Genomic DNA, 16,835 nt, shown 5'->3' on the forward strand with positions numbered 1-16,835 from the left:
AACCAAATGGTGCAAGCATTAATGCCGAGCTAGCCAGGAATGGAGGGGGTCCACAAACTATCACTTGTGGAAAGCATTAGCATACACAAAAACCACACAGAGCTGAATTTACTTAGTCATCTAATGCATATGCATGGATGGTTTGAGGATGTTATCAACTGTGTGCATGTCTTTTATAAAAAGATGTCTATGCATGGAGTGCCTTTTATCTTAATGTAATGTTACTTGCCACCTTTATAACAAGTTCCAGAAGGTAAGTGAAATTTCTTATTTTATATAATAGGTGGAATTAACTGTAGTCTCCCCCACACCTCCCCCATTATCTTCATGTTCTCCCTTTAGATCATATGATGACAGCAGAAGACTGTTGAAACTGGTCTGCTTGAAAATAGAAAAGTTTCTGTCCTGTGATCACACTGCCTGAAGTGTGTGCTTCATTTCCAACACCTTAACTATTATTATGTAGTTAAGGGACTCGTAACACAGGCTTACAGTTTTTTTTCTGTAATTTGCTCCACATACATTCTGGTATGTCTAATGAATTGTCAAATTTTCTTAGTGAGTAAATTTTCAATTAGGCATTTTTTAACTTCTGGGATGCTACTTTAAAGTAATATATATTTCAGTCTTAAAAATTTTATTTGAGTGGCACTGAGATAGACAGTTCTGGGTGTTGCTCTTTCACTTTTCTTTCCATATTTATTAGAAAACAGTAAAAGTACCATATATAGTTGACTTGCCTTTAGATCTCATTCCGTCACATCACTGGTTTTTTATTGTATTTATTTTTTTAATTTTTATTCCAAAGACACCAGCCATGGAACTAACAGGTATGATGCCTTGTGTTACTTACACTTTTTCCACTTTGTTATATGCAGGTATGAAAATAGGCATGTTGGAGATAATTATACAGGCTGCAGACTCCAACTGGAAGAAATAAATACAAGCAGTTATTTGGTTTAGCCTTTCTTTATTCATTGGCTGTGATGATTAGTTATCTGATTGTAGCCACAATGACCATTTACAGTCATTCTACAAAGAGAAGAAAAAAGTTATTAATACTTGTGCATGTTTTCATAGTCATTTCATTGACAAAAATAAGACAACGGTTTCAATAGTGTATGCAGAGTACTTGTATATCTATCAGAAATATGCACTTAATGTACAGAATTTGTATATGTTCACATGGAAATATTATATTTTATATTTTTGTTTTGTTTTTATCACATACTTTTCATTCCATACCCCTATAGATAGAGCAGGATCTTCACGTAATAACCCATTGGAGAGGCAGGGGCTTTTCAGCGCAATAACAAATGAGTAGGTAGTGAGGCAAGGGAAGTACCATTTGAGAGAGTAAGTGAAACCCCCTTGAAAACCTTGGTCAGGACTAGAGTATGAGAACTACCATTAATAAAAAAATTTTTTTGATGGTATCGTCATGATAAGGGCTCAGTACCAGAACACTCTATTCTCGTTCCTTTCGCAACTGGAACAGTTTCTCTCCCTTCTCCAACCCAGCATTCCACCTTCATGGACATTGACCTCCTCCTCCCTGCCCAGTACGTTGAAGGCCTCACCAAGGTCTTTGCAGACAAGCAATATCCCTCAGACCCACTCCTCAAACAGATGTCCCGTGCCATACCCCACACTCCTTCAATCCTCCAATTATCACAAAGACCAGCTACAAAGGGAATGCCCCCTTCATCATCCAATACCACCCTCAACTAGAACAACTGAACCACAGCCTTAATCAGGGCTTTGATTATCTATCATCATGCCTTAAAATGGAGGACATGAACTTTCCCAAAATGGTGTTCCGTCACCCACCCAACCTCGACAATGTTATAGTCCATCTATACTCCTCCCAATCCCGGCCCCTTGCCACAGGAATCATATCCCTGTGGAAGACCCAAGTGCAAGACTTTTCCAATCCAGCCACCCAGCACTTCAGATTCCTATCCTTTCACAGCCTCATCCTACACCATCAGTGACTGAGCCACCTGTGAAAGCAGTCAAGACAGAATATCGTCTACTCCTAGGGCCTTGTTTCAGTTTACATCTTTCAGAACTCTCAAATTCTTCTAGCAGTATCATATCTCCCATCTCATCTTCATCTGTGTCGACTTGCCTTTCTATAATATTGCCTTCAAGAATGTCTTCTCTGTCTTCTACCTTTGCCTTCTTTGCTTAGGATTGGTTTTCCACCTGAGCTCGTGATATTCATGCAGCTGTTTCTCTTTTCTCCAAAGGCATCTTCAGTTTTCCTGAGGCAGTATCTATCTTTCCCTGAGTGAAATATGCTTTTAAATCCTTAAATTTGTCCTGCAGCCATTCCTGCTTAGTTTTTTTTTTTTTTTAAAACATTTGCATTGCCTTTCGCGTGCTTCACTAGCTGCATTTTTATATTTTCTCCTTTCATTAATTACATTCAATATCTTTTTTGATATCTGACGACTTCTGCTAGGTCTTTCCTTTATATCTATTCAGTCCTCTGCTGCCTTCACCATTTTATCTCTTAAAGCTACGCATTCCTCTTCTGCTGTACTCCTTTCCCCTGTTCTAGTCAAACATTACCTAATGCTCTCCCTGAAACTCTCAGCAACCTCCAGGTGTTTCAACTTAGTCAGGTCCCATCTTCTTAATTTCTTATCCTTTTCCAATTTCTTCAGCTCTAATCTACAGTTCATAACCAAAAATCTGGAAGCAAGGAGGCAAACCATGCTCTAATTGGCAATGAAGACAATTCTGCACAACATAAGGCAACTATTGTCTCCCCAGCAGCGAAATGTTTACAGAGGGTGAGAGCCCACATCTGCCCCTGAAAATGTGAAAATGTCTTACAATCTGGTCCCTAAATCTCTGTCTTGCCATTATATAAATCAATCTGTAACCTTCTGGTGTATCCAGGTCTTTTCTATGTATACAGCTTTTATGATTCTTAAACAAAGTATTAGCAATGATTAAATTATGCTCTGTGCAAAATTCTACCATGTGGCTTCCTCTTTCATTCCTTTTCCCCAGTCCATATTTACCTACTATTTTTCCTTATCTTCCATTTCCTACTGTCAAATTCCAGTCCCCATCATTATTAAATTTTTGTCTTCCCTAACCATTTGAATAATTTCTTTTATCTTGTCATACATTTCTTCAATCTCTTCATCATCTGCAGAGCTAGTTGGCATATAAACATGTGTTACTGTGGCGAGAGTGGGCCTTGATAATGCATTCACTGAGCTGTTTCTAATAGCTTACCTGCATCCCTGTTTTCTTATTCATTATTACTTCTGCTTCAACCCTATTTCATTTTGTATTTATAACCCTGTGTTCACCTGACCAGATGTCCTGTTCCTCCTTCAACCGAATTCCCACTATGTCCAACTTCAACCAATCCATTTCCCTTTTTCAATTTTCTAACCTGCTTGCCGGATTAAAGGATCTAACATTCCATGCTCCAACCCGTAGAATGCAATTTTTGTTTCTCTTGATGACGACATCCTTCTGAGTTCCCATAGTGTTGATGTATACTGGAAATCATCAGTTCTCTCTCCTTTCATGCATCCCCACTATAATTTCCTTCATTTGATTCACTTTGTTGGGCCAAACTTTGGGTCCAGAGATCAGGAAGAAGTGGAGAGGATTCAGTGGCATGTTTAAAGCTTTGAATTGGTCTGTGAAAGAAATTAAACAGCACAATTCTAGCACATTGGATCACCAATCACAGCTATCAATTATAAATTTTCACCAATCACCAGAAATTTTATCTCCACCAAGTTGTATCTCAGTCCTAGGTAATTGCATTTATGAATTAAAGTCACCCATCCCAGTTGACATAATCTGCCTCTCTGAACACCGTGTGACCACTGGTATAGGAACTAGGCCTAAGCACAATGAGAAACTCAGACAGGAGAGTACTGCAAATGTTAGAATAAGGAAAGGTTCTCATAAAAGTATAATTAAAAATAATGTAAGTATATTTCATCAAAATATTGGGAGTTTAAAGAATAAAGTAGATGAGCTTCTGGTTTGTTTAGAAGATTTAGAAGCTGAGAATGAAATAGATATACTATGCCTGTCTGAGCATCACATTGTTACTGATATGGATAAGGTAAATGTAAGTGGATATAAGCTCTCTGCACATGTAATGAGAGAAAATATGGAGAAAGGAGGAGTTGCCATATATGTCAAAAGTTATCATTGTGCAAAAAGTATAGAAACAAAAAAGTTTTGTGTAGAGAAACATATAGAAGCATGTGCCTGTGAGCTTAAATTAAATAAAGGCACATTTATAATTGTAACTGTATATAGGTCCCCATCAGGAAATTTTCATCTATTTCTGAAAAATTTGGACTCCTTGTTGTGCTATCTGTCAGACAGGGGGAAGCAAATTATTATTTGTGGGGACTTCAATGTAGATTCTCTGAAAGAGGGTAATAGGAAAAATGACCTTGAAGTATTACTCGGTTCTTTCAATTTGACACCCGTTATTGATTTTCCTACTCGGGTGGTAAAGGATAGCAGCTCACTGATAGATAACTTCTTTATAGACCAAGATAAGTTTAACCAGATAAATGCTCAGCCTGTTGAGAATGGTCTTTCTGATCATGGTGCACAGCTAGTTACAATATATGACATAGCTCCATTCAGCAATACTAAACAGTCCTCCAAAGTAGTACGTTCAGTCAACGATTTAACAATTGCAAATTTCAGGGAAAGCCTACAGCAGTTAGACTGGGATGAGGTGTACCGTGAACCTGATGCCAATTTAAAATATAATTTATTTCATGACATTTTTGTAAATGCATTTGAAAACTGCTTCCCCAAGAAAATAGTTAAATATACTCGTAAGAAACCTTGTAACAAACCATGGCTTACTAAGGGTATAAAAATATCTTGTAACCGGAAAAGGGAAATGTATCTGACAGCAAGAAAGAGTAGTGACCCAGAAACTATCAAAAATTATAAAAACTACTGTGTTATATTAAGAAAAGTTATTAAAAAATCCAGGAGTATGTGTATCATGTCTGAAATCAGCAACTCCGATAATAAAATTAAAACAATTTGGAATATTATTAAAAGAGAAACAGGTCAACCAAGAGCAGAGAAAGACAGTATTACCATCAAATTGAATGAAAACTTTACGAACAAAAAGTCAGAAGTTGAAAATATTTTTAATAATCATTTTCTAAATGTTGTGGATATAGTAGGATCCAGGTGTTCATTAGAAGATGCTAGGCTGTTAATGGAAGAGGCCATACCTATGCAATTTGATACAATTGAAATCTCACCCACTTCTCCCTCTGAAATTAGGAAAATAATAAACTTGCTTAAAAGCAAAAACTCACATGGAATTGATGGCATTTCCAGCAAAATACTAAAAGCTTGTTCTCAACAGATAAGTAAGATTCTCAGCCACCTGTGTAATAGCTCTCTGGAACAGGGCATTTTCCCTGATAGACTGAAATATGCTATTGTTATACCTTTGCATAAAAAGGGGGATGGATCTGCTGTCAACAATTACCGTCCAGTCTCCCTTCTAACAGCTTTATCCAAAATTTTTGAGAAAGTAATGTATTCAAGACTAGCTTCACATATCTGTAAAAATGAAGTACTAACAAAATGTCAGTTTGGTTTTCAGAAAGGTTTTCAACAGAAAATGCCATATATGCTTTCACCAGTCAAATTTTGAATGATCTGAATAACCGAACACCACCCATTGGGATTTTTTGTGATCTCTCAAAGGCTTTTGATTGTGTAAATCATGAAATTCTGCTAGACAAGCTCAAGTATTGTGGCATGAGTGGGACAGTGCACAAATGGTTTAATTCGTACCTAACTGGAAGAGTGCAGAAAGTTGAAATAAGTAGTTCTCGTAACATGCAAAGATCAGCACATTCCTCAAACTGGGGAACTATCAAGAATGGGGTTCCACAAGGGTCAGTCTTGGGTCCTTTGTTGTTCTTATTATATATTAATGACTTGCCATTCTATATTCATGAAGGGGCATAGTTAGTTCTCTTTGCTGATGATACAAGTATAGTAATCACACCTGACAAACAAGAATTAACTGATGAAATTGTCAATACTGTCTTTCAGAAAATTACTAAGTGGTTCCTTGTAAACGGACTCTCACTGAATTTTGATAAGACACAGTACATACAGTTCCGTACAGTGAATGGTATGATGCCATTAATAAATATAGACCTTAATCAGAAGCATATAGCTAAGGTAGAATATTGCAAATTTTTAGGTGTGTCCATTGATGAGAGATTAAATTGGAAGAAACACATTGATGATCTGCTGAAACGTTTGAGTTCAGCTACTTATGCAATAAGGGTCATTGCAAATTTTGGTGATAAACATCTTAGTAAATTAGCTTACTACGCCTATTTTCACTCATTGCTTTCATATGGCATCATATTTTGGGGTAATTCATCACTGAGGAATAAAGTATTTATTGAACAAAAGCGTGTAATCAGAATAATAGCTGGAGTCCACCCAAGATCATCCTGCAGACATTTATTTAAGGATCTAGGGATATTCACAGTAGCTTCTCAGTATATATACTCTCTTATGAAATTTGTTATTAACAACCAAACCCAATTCAAAAGTAATAGCAGTGTGCATAACTACAATACTAGGAGAAAGGATGATCTTCACTATTCAAGATTAAATCTAACTTTGGCACAGAAAGGGGTGAATTATACTGGCACTAAAGTCTTTGGTCACTTACCAAATAGTATCAAAAGTCTGACAGATAACCAACAAGTATTTAAGAAGAAATTAAAAGAATTTCTGAATGACAACTCCTTCTACTCCATAGAGGAATTTTTAGATATAAATTAAGAAAAAAAAATATTAGAAAATAAATAAAAAAATAAAATAAAATAAAAATAAAAAATAAAGAAAAACAAAAAACACAATAAAATAAAGTTGTTATATTAACTTAAGTATGTTGTTAAATTAACCTAATTATGTCGTGGATTGGAAAATTCGACTCGTTCCACATCATTACGAAATATCGTATTCATGATCCATGGAACTAGTATTAATCTAATCTAATCTAATCTAATCTAATCTAATCTAAGTAGGAGGACAGTGTTCACAAAGGGTAGGTATGTAGGTTTCAGTCATGGTTTGCAATTCACTTTCAATGAGTTGCGAACTGTCAACACAGTTATGAAGCAGATATTCATTCTTTATTGCATTTTTCCATTAGGGATTCGCTGTACACCTCTTTCCTTGAAATCTCAGCTATTTCATGTCAAAATAAATTGACTAGGTTCAGATAAAACACCATAAAAACTGTAACACTTAAGACTTTCGGAAGCTTTATTTAATTTAACTTCATATCTGAGCCGTTTTTTCATTATTTCAAGTATATTTAGAGATGCACAGAGATTCATAGAAGCTGATACCATTCTCATAAAATGTATTAGAAATTGCTGACATTGATCTGTACATCCTCTCCATCTGTATTGAATTAACCCTTCTACAGAAACCCGGCTTTGACATTAATGATGTTGTAATGTCTCTTACAGGTGCTCATATTCCCGGAAGGAACATGTACAAACAGATCGTGTCTAATCACATTCAAGCCAGGAGCTTTCTACCCAGGAGTACCTGTGCAGCCTGTCTGTCTACGTTATCCAAACAAACTTGACACAGTTACTTGGACCTGGGAAGGACCAGGAGCGTAAGTAAAGATTATACATCAGAGTAATTGGAAAGTCCTAGAGCACATTGACCTATTCTTTGAAATACACAAATGCCGTAATGTGTAATATACGAGTGTCAGATTTATTAAATATGTCAGTCAGTATTTAAAGATAGTACTGTGTAGGAAAGGTTTCTGTCAACTTTTTTGCTCCAGGCCAAATCAAATTAACTGATTTTTATAAATTAGTGAGATGCAGGGTTGCTTATTTAACTGCTGTAAAAAATATGACACTGGTTCTTCTAAAAAGATCATTGAAATTCCTTTTTTTTTTTTGGAACAGTGGAAAACAGTGGAAAATTTCTCAGCTTCAGAGATAAAATTGACTGTCGGGTCACCTTCAGTGTGATATCAACACATTAGAAACTTGTATCTGTGTAAGGCGATAATCCTTCCTCAATTGAAGTTCACAATTTTATGGTAAAATGTATGCAAACTTATTGAATATATCCAGATTTTATTAGCAACTTATATTATACCTCTGTTTTGCTGATTTCTGTTGCATATGACATCTCAATTAAGTCTGTTCCACATGTTGTTTATGCATTTTTTGGGTTAACATTAGGAGTTTGAAACTACACCACAAACTGAATGGATATTTTCATAGTTCGAAGATAACAACATATGTGGTAGACAACCACAAATAATCTTTGAGCAAAAGTTTTTAAATATTTTACAGGAAAAATAATATCATCATGTATCAAACGATGGAAAATCTAGGAGGGGCTGTAACAATATTATAAAAAGGATAGTTGCTACTCACCATATAGCAGAGATGCTGAGTCACACATAGGCACAACAAAAAGGCAATCACAAAATAAGCTTTCAGCCAACAATGCTTTTGTCAAAGGCCTTGTTGGCCAAAAGCTTATTTTGTGAGTCTTTTTGTTGTGCCTATCTGCAACTCAGCATCTCTGCTATATGGTGAGTAACAACTATTCTTTTCATAATACTGTTACATGTCATCATATATTGTGGTATAAGTTGAAAATAAGCATGCAGTGAAAATTAGTATTAAATTTTGCGAACATATGTGGTTGCATACAGGCTTGCAGTGTAGAACTGTATTTCTCAACTGCCATGCTGTGACACATTGGCATGTGGCAAGTATGTGTCAGATGTGTAGTGAGATTTTTAATGTCTTCTAATTTTCCACAGATAAAATACCTAGAACATGAAAAATTTATCACCAAATCATTTCTTGAAGTAATAAATTTGTAAAATTTTTATCTCATACTCATTCCATAATTAAAAAAATCTATTGTATGTATGTTACGTATTCGATTTTTTTCAGCTAGAAAAAAAAATCAGATGTAGGGATGTCACGGAAGTTTGAAATGTACTTTGGTATGCCCCAAACAAAAAGAGGTTGAGAAATGTAGCCTTTGGATGTTGTATATGAATACAGTATGCAGTAACCATATATCAGTAACGAATTAATAGTTTTTAACAATGAACCTAAAGTTGTAACCAGGTAAGGGAGTGTGAAAGGGGAAGTAATTGGGCAGAAAGAGCTCAGGGTAGGAAGAGAAATAGAAGTGGAGTGAAATGTAAAAGCACCTTACCCACATTGTGTGCATGTTCAGGGATCTACTGAATGATGTTAGGACACTCCATTGAATTTACTTTCATTCTTTCCATTGAAGGTGGGCTAAGGGTGCAATATGACCAGCCATTGTATTTCATGAGTTTCTGAAATATCTAGTCTGAAGCCTTTGGGCTGAACTCATAGCTTCTTTAAGTCCATTTATGTGTTTTAAATTTTGTAGTTTGTTTTGATTAGATGATCAGCGATTCCTGACTTATTGGTTTCAGATTGAAAACAGCGTAGTGTACTCTGAATCACGTGTAAAAATTCCTCCCACTTTGTCCTATTTAGAAGAAGTCACTTGTATGGTAACTGATTTTAAAGACATTAGGCTTTTTGAGTTTGACAGAGTGATTTCATTTATGGTGTAAGTGTAAGGTTGGATTGTTCTTTGGGTAGAAACTTACATTGACATCGTAGTTCTTCAGAATATTTGTTGTTGTAGAGGGAAGTTTTCCAGCAAATTCAAGGTTGTGGTACTTATTGAACTTCTCCTTCCCAACGTCTTTTTCTGGTGGATATGTACCATATGTATATTTCTGTGCTATTTTTTTGTCTGATTGAGGAGTTTAATTTTCCAGTATGGGTAGCCAGTTTTGTCAGCCATCTGTTCTATTATTCCTAATTCTGTGGCTAAATGCTTAAGAGAGAGATATAGTTTGGCTGCAGTTTGCAACATACTGCCAGAAAGCTTACATGTTTCAGGATTCTTTATTTTCCCAAATGCTATATCCCAAAATTTTGGACAAAAATTTGCATATATTTAACACTGTATAGAAATGGGTGTAACATTAATGGCAAGGATGGAAATCATCAGGAGTTAATATGTTAGGGATAATTCTCTGAACTTTTGAGTATACTTATAGATGAGAATTAAAACCACAGTACAGAGCTGCTTGATCATATAGATGTGGCAACTTTTCCGTTTCGAGTCTTGCAGAAAAATAAATTATGTATCAAGTTTTCATTTACAGTTTTCTTCTTTGGTAATTACTGAAAGAACTTACCTTCGGGAAAGAAAATTTTCATACACAGAACCGTGCAGTCACAATATGTGGTTACTTTATCTTCCTAGATCGTACTGCAGATACCTTTTAAAGGAGATCAGAAGTTGAGTTGCAGCTTCAACCATATGTACATTAAAATTGTGACACCATGAAGGTGAGATGCAACAAACATCAAATTTTTATGGAGAGTACCAGATGCTGGGATACACTAATGATGAGCATATCAGTGCAAGAACATAAAGACGATAGGATTAATTCCGTCTACCTTCTGTGTATAAAGGAAGATTATGCAGAAGATTTGTCATTCAGAAACTGAGTTCGTCTGTTGGTTGCTTGCGAGAAGATTCTGTTATGCCTCATGTAAGAAAGAGGAATGTATATCAGAATGTGTCAGAAATTGACAGCAGCAAGATCATGACCTACTGAGCTCCAGTTCATCATTGTGAGAAATTGCTGTTTATGTTGGTGAGGATCTCATGACTGTGATGTTGGGTTCAGGAGAGCCATACTCGATTCCATGCAGGATCTTCACTGTCCCATGTGACTAGTGCCTGACCGGACAGACATACTGTTTGCTAGGTTGTGCAAGATCATACACCCACCTAACTTCATCAGGAAATGGGCTTGCTTGCAGTGGGATCAGTATCCAGAGAAGTAATGTAATGCCATCTGGAGCACGGTAACCATTGAGGTGCCGTACCTTTACACAGCAGCAGGAGAGGTGAGCTAACAGTGGTGAACCTAATGACAACACTGGACACAGCAGTGGCAAGAAGAGTTCTGGTTCTGCACAATCAGCATACATATGTGTGGAGTCTCCAAGGAGAACAGACATTACCAGATTGCATTCATCAGTCCCACATAATCATCATCATAAGGGCCCAGCAGAGGCACAATACAGTCGGGTGGCATTGTGTATAGAACGTAAGTCACCTCTGGTTTGCACAGGCAGTAATTTGTCACTAGCCCCTGTACAGGTGTACTCTAGCTTAGAGCTGGGGCAGTGCTGGATGACTTATCCGTACCTGTCAAAAAACTTGTTCGAATGGCTCTGAGCACTATGGGTCTTGACTTCTGAGGTCATCAGTGCCCTAGAACTTAGAACTACTTAAACCTAACTAACCTAAGGACATCACACACATCCATGCCCGAGGCAGGATTCGAACCTGCGACCGTAGTGGTCGCGCGGTTCCAGACTGTAGCGCCTAGAACTGCTCGGCCACCCCGGCCAGCTCCATACCTGTCATTTGAGCTCAGTTTGACTCCATGCCCAGCTAGGTTAGAGCCACTCTTACTGTCAGAGTTGTCAGCCCTGTGTAATAAGTTCTGCAGTCTGTATATCCTCAGATCACCTACTTTACTTTACATGCACAATTAGTAAAATAATGTTATCTCCTGATGTTTTATAATGGCCAGTGGTTTTTCTGTTATTTATAATTACTGATATGTAAAGTAAAGTCTGTAATTTCAGTGCAAGGGAAAAGATTATAAATAACTTCCAGTAAAGACAACTTTGCCTGAGCTAAATGATTTGGATGAAACAAGATTGTAAAATTTCTTTTCCAGTGATGTAATGGTCAGACGGCTAATAAAGTTAGCTCTGAGAGTCCTATGTTTCTTACTGGAAACACTTTCTGTTCAATAATCACATTACTCAGAAATAGTGCATGCTACGCTATGCAGTTATTCCAAAAGATGACAATAATGGAATTTCCTGAACAAAGCAGTGTGTAAAATAAGGAAAAGGTGTGGAGTGCAGAAACATGTAACAGGAAACAGCATTCATACTAGCTTTCAAGCAATAGGTCTTTTTGTATCTCTCTCTCTCTCTCTCTCTCTCTCTCTCTCTCTCTCTCTCTCTCTCTCACACACACACACACACACACACACACACACACACACACACAAACAACACGTACGTTTTTATCAACAGGTATGATTTTTGCAGTTTTGAGTTAACCAGGAAATGTGCCATCCAGGAATGAGGCATTTATTATGTGAGCCAATGGTTCATTTTCCTATGAATTATTTTTTTCTACCTTTGTTTTTGATGTTGGAGTTAAGAATAATGTGTCACGGCATAAATTTGATCCTAATTTTAGGAGACAAGAGATGATTATTCTTGAGGTTGTCAGTCACATTTTCAACTGTTTTTATTAGATAGTGGTTGAAGGCATCTTCTGTTTCTTTTTTTACTGAAGAATGATTTTCCATGTATTTTTAGATTAATGTCACTTGGACATTGTTTTCCTGTACCAGTGTTCATAATAATTTGCTTTTATTTGATTATTGTGTGAGGAGGTTATCATAAATTTTTTTGGGTTGAAGCATGTTCATTGGCAAGTTAACCTGCCTAATTAGTGCATTGCTGTCTGAGAACTGTAAATTTACAGAGGATACTGTGTAATTGATGTTACTGGTTACTTGGTACAGGCAACTGATATTACAGTTTGTTACCCTAGTAGGGAATTGAGCATCGGATCAAGGTTGCAGTTGTTCATAATATATGGCTAAAAGAAATGGTTCAAATGGCTCTGAGCACTATGGGACTCAACTGCGGTGGTCATCAGTCCCCTAGAACTTAGAACTACTTAAACCTAACTAACCTAAGGACGTCACACACACCCATGCCCGAGGCAGGATTCGAACCTGCGACCGTAGCAGCAGCGCGGCTCCGGACTGGAGCGCCTAGAACCGCACGGCCACCGCGGCCGGCTATATATGGCTCCTGAGAGAAAATTAATGTTAAAATCACTACATGTTAAAATACTATAAGATTTTCTTTCATTTAATTTTTCTATCACTAATGCTTGATTTTTGTAGAAGCAGCTCATGTTGCCATAGTGTGATCTGTAAACTGTTATTATATAAACAGTCAAGTGTGTGAGCTCTATGCCTGACAGTTCTATTTCTTTTTCAAAACTGTGGGAATTGCATTTGTCTGGTGGTGTGGCAGTAATGCCATTTTTTACACATATGCCGCTCCCTCCACTTCTAAAACTTTTTCTTGGAAAGTGACTCAAGTCTAAATTGTGTTAACAGATCACTTTCTGTTTCAAAACCGAGCATGGTGGCACTGTTGTTAGCACACTGGACTCGCATTTGGAAGGATGGTGGTTCAATCCTGCGTCCGGCCATCCTGATTTAGGTTTTGCATGATTTCCCTAAATCGCTCCAGGCAAATGCCGGGATGGTTCCTTTGAAAGGGCATGGCCGACTTCCTTCCCTGTCCTTCCCTAATCTGATAAGACCAGTGACCTCACTGTTTGGTCTCTTCCTCCAAACAACCCAACCCCTCTATTTCAAGAGACCTCATGAATTGGTCATTCAACACAATATCTGTGCATCTGACAGATCACTTCCATTTCTAATTAAAATATCTAAGTCATTTACTTTTAGTTCCTGCATATTTTGAAAATAAACTTTTAGTTCAAAGAATTTTTTATAGATTGCATTGTACGTTGCTGAAATTTATTAGACACAACCTTGTTACATTTAAGTGACTGACAAGATTCGTTGACAGCTTGTGGATCTCAACCTCATTTGGAGATGCTATGGTTACTCCTTTCTTAAAGGAGGGTAGAAAAATCCCCCTTCTTAGATGTATTCAGCCTTGGTCTTAAGCACACACTTACAGGTGTAGATGTTGTTGGTGCTAATTTTGAGGCTGGATCTGGTTCTGCTGCTGCTGTTGTCCTGTGTGGGCTCGCTGTTGTTACAGGTTATGGTTTCCAGGTACCATCTTGGTTGTTATTTAGATGTTCTCCTGTAGAGGCATCTTTGTGAGTGGATTGATAGGTCTTTGGTGGTTTTGTGAAATTGTGTCCTTGGTACTGATTTACATTGTTTTTTTTTTTCCATTTTTACTTAACAGGTTACTAATATCGGACTTTCGAAACGTTTTGTAGTGCTGTCCATGTTTTGTGAGTAGTTGTCTTGAGGACAGTAGTTCTACAAACACTACTTTTTTGATAGCTACACTGATCATCTTAAATTGCCTGTTAATTTTCTCTGTCTCCTTATTTACATGTGAGTCCTTTGGTAAGTCATATCTAAGTGGTATACTAATGACTTTATGTGAGCTGAAAGTACCAACTGTTGAAGTACCAATACCACTCAGATAAGCACCTTATAGCATGAAAGTCCTCATTTCTGTAAAAATTATTACTGTCTCCAATAATTGTAATAAAATTGTTGTTTGAGAGTTCATTAAGGGAGCTGTGGTTCTGTAGCACTGCTGGAAGAGTTCTCCTGGCTGTATTACATCAAAAGCAGTAAAGGAGACACTACATCGTTAAGTTTGTGTGCAATGTTTCTTCCATAGCTGTCTCCAAATACTATTACATATTGCTGAGTTTTTTTGTCTGAATTATTCTCTCTATTTACTTTTGTTTTTCTGGTTTCATTTGCAGAAGTTTTCAGTGCTAGGTTTGCTGATTTCAGGCACCCATTAGTATTTTCATGTTTGATGTGTTCATGTTCACACATTATGGTGAACTTATTGCTAGTTTTTGTAAGTAAGGTGTTGATTCTCTGATGCCATTTGCATATTTATACAAGTTCTTAGACCTTATGTATTGATTGAATGAGTCTACATTGACACAGGTACTTTCACTCTGAATTGCAATAATGCAGAGACAGTTTTTAACTTAGACAATTCATCATTTAGACATTTTAAGTCTGCACCCAAATTTAAGCATGCTGGACTTGTCAAAGAAACTACTCTCCTTCTTCCAATCCCTGCAATGGAAGCATTTTTTTGCCATCAATCCCTCCAAGGAAAACCACCCTTAACCCAATATTGAACCGTGCCTCTTCCAGTTTATATCACCATCCAACTGTGATCCTTCCTCCTCCCCCCTCCCCCCCTCCCATGTAACCACCCATTGGTCACCTTCCAGGAATACCGAATTCCTTACCTCCAACTGAACCTCACCATCCTTCCCCAGGTCCCTTCCTCAGGACACCAATGTTTCAGTAGAAGAAACAACCTCAAAGCAAACCATGATCTGATGATTCTATTTGCAGATAAAGGTTCCACCATTACTGTTGTGAATTGCAGTGACAATCTGGCAGAAGGCCTCTGCCAGTTATCATACTCCTCCACCTATAAACCCTGCCAGAGTGATCCCAACTCAGAAGTCCAACACACACTACAGTCCCTGCTTAAAGCCTTAGGCCCCTCCCAAAACATCTTTCCTGAATATATTTCCCTCCTCACCCCTATGACACCCCGCAAACCGCCTTCTACCTGCTCCTCAAACCCAACCACTGTGGATGCCCCCATTGTGGTGGGTTATTGTGCCTACACTGAAAGAATATCAGCCCACACTGACCAACACCTCCAACCAATTTCTCGTAATCTAATCTCCCATGTCAAAGGCACCTACCACTTCACTCACTGACTCACCCCTTTACCTCCTGGATCCCTATTCATCACTGTCCACACCAACATACCTTATGCCCAATGTCTTACCGCTGTTGAACGCTAACTTTTCCAACGTCTTTCAGACTCCAAACCCACTACCTCATTCTTAATACACTTCACTAACTTTTCCTAACCCACAACTACTTCTCATTTGAAGGGAAGGTATATAAACAAATCTGCAGCACACACATGGCACCCTCCTATGCCAACCTTCTTGTGGGCCATTTAGAGGATACCTTCCTAGGCTTCCAAAACACTAGACCCCTAGTCTGGTTCAGGTTCATTGATGATATCTTCATGATCTAGACTCAGGGCCAAGACACCCTATCTTCATTCTTCACAACCTCAACAGCTTCCCTCCCATCCCCTTCAAGTGGTCCTCCTTAACCCAGCATGCCCGCTTGTAGAAGTTGACCTTCTCCTCTCTAATGGCTCTATGTGCACGTCTGTCCACATTAAACCCACAAACCACTATCAGTACCTGCATTTTGACAGTTTTCATCCCTTTCACACCAAAAAATCCCGTCCATACAGCCTGGCCTCCCAGGGACAGTGTATCTGCAGTGACAAAAACTTCCTTGCTCAGTATGCTGAAGGTCTTGCCAAGGCCTTCACACACAGGCACTATCCCCCAGATCTAGGCCACAAACAGATCTCTTTTGCCACTTCCCCTCACACCCACAATCCTCCCACCACCCTCAAGAACCAACCATGAAGGAGTGTTCCCTTCATCACCAAGAACTGTCCCAGACTGGAACAACTGAACCAAATCTTTTGCCAAGGCTTCGATTACCTATCATCATGCCTGATACACTTCCCACCCTTCCTAACATGGTGTTCCGCCACCAACCCAACCTTCACAACATCCTTGTCCATACTTATGCTACTTCCAATCCCAACCCCTTACCTCAAGGATCATATCCCTATGGAAGACCCAGGAACAAAACTTGCCTGCTTCACCCACCCAGCACTTCATATTTCAGTCCTGGCACAGGTTTATCCTATCCTATCTGGGGCCAGGCCACTTGTGAAAGCAGCCATGTTATTAACCAGCTCTGCTGCCACCATTATACAGCTTTTCATATTGGTATGAAT

At 38.0% G+C, this 16,835-nt stretch overlaps 1 protein-coding gene across 1 annotated transcript in view; it reads left to right on the forward strand.

Moving 5' to 3' along the window:
- Positions 1–16,835, forward strand: part of LOC126251657 (lysophosphatidylcholine acyltransferase) — a 735,574-nt gene that overhangs the window by 693,773 nt on the left and 24,966 nt on the right. Inside the window, exon 5 of the mRNA XM_049952227.1 lies at positions 7,542–7,696. Coding sequence (XP_049808184.1) covers positions 7,542–7,696 — 155 coding nt within the window. The remainder of the gene's footprint in view (positions 1–7,541; positions 7,697–16,835) is intronic.

Source organism: Schistocerca nitens, chromosome 4 (genome assembly GCF_023898315.1).
Source record: "Schistocerca nitens isolate TAMUIC-IGC-003100 chromosome 4, iqSchNite1.1, whole genome shotgun sequence".
Lineage (NCBI taxonomy): Eukaryota > Metazoa > Arthropoda > Insecta > Orthoptera > Acrididae > Schistocerca > Schistocerca nitens.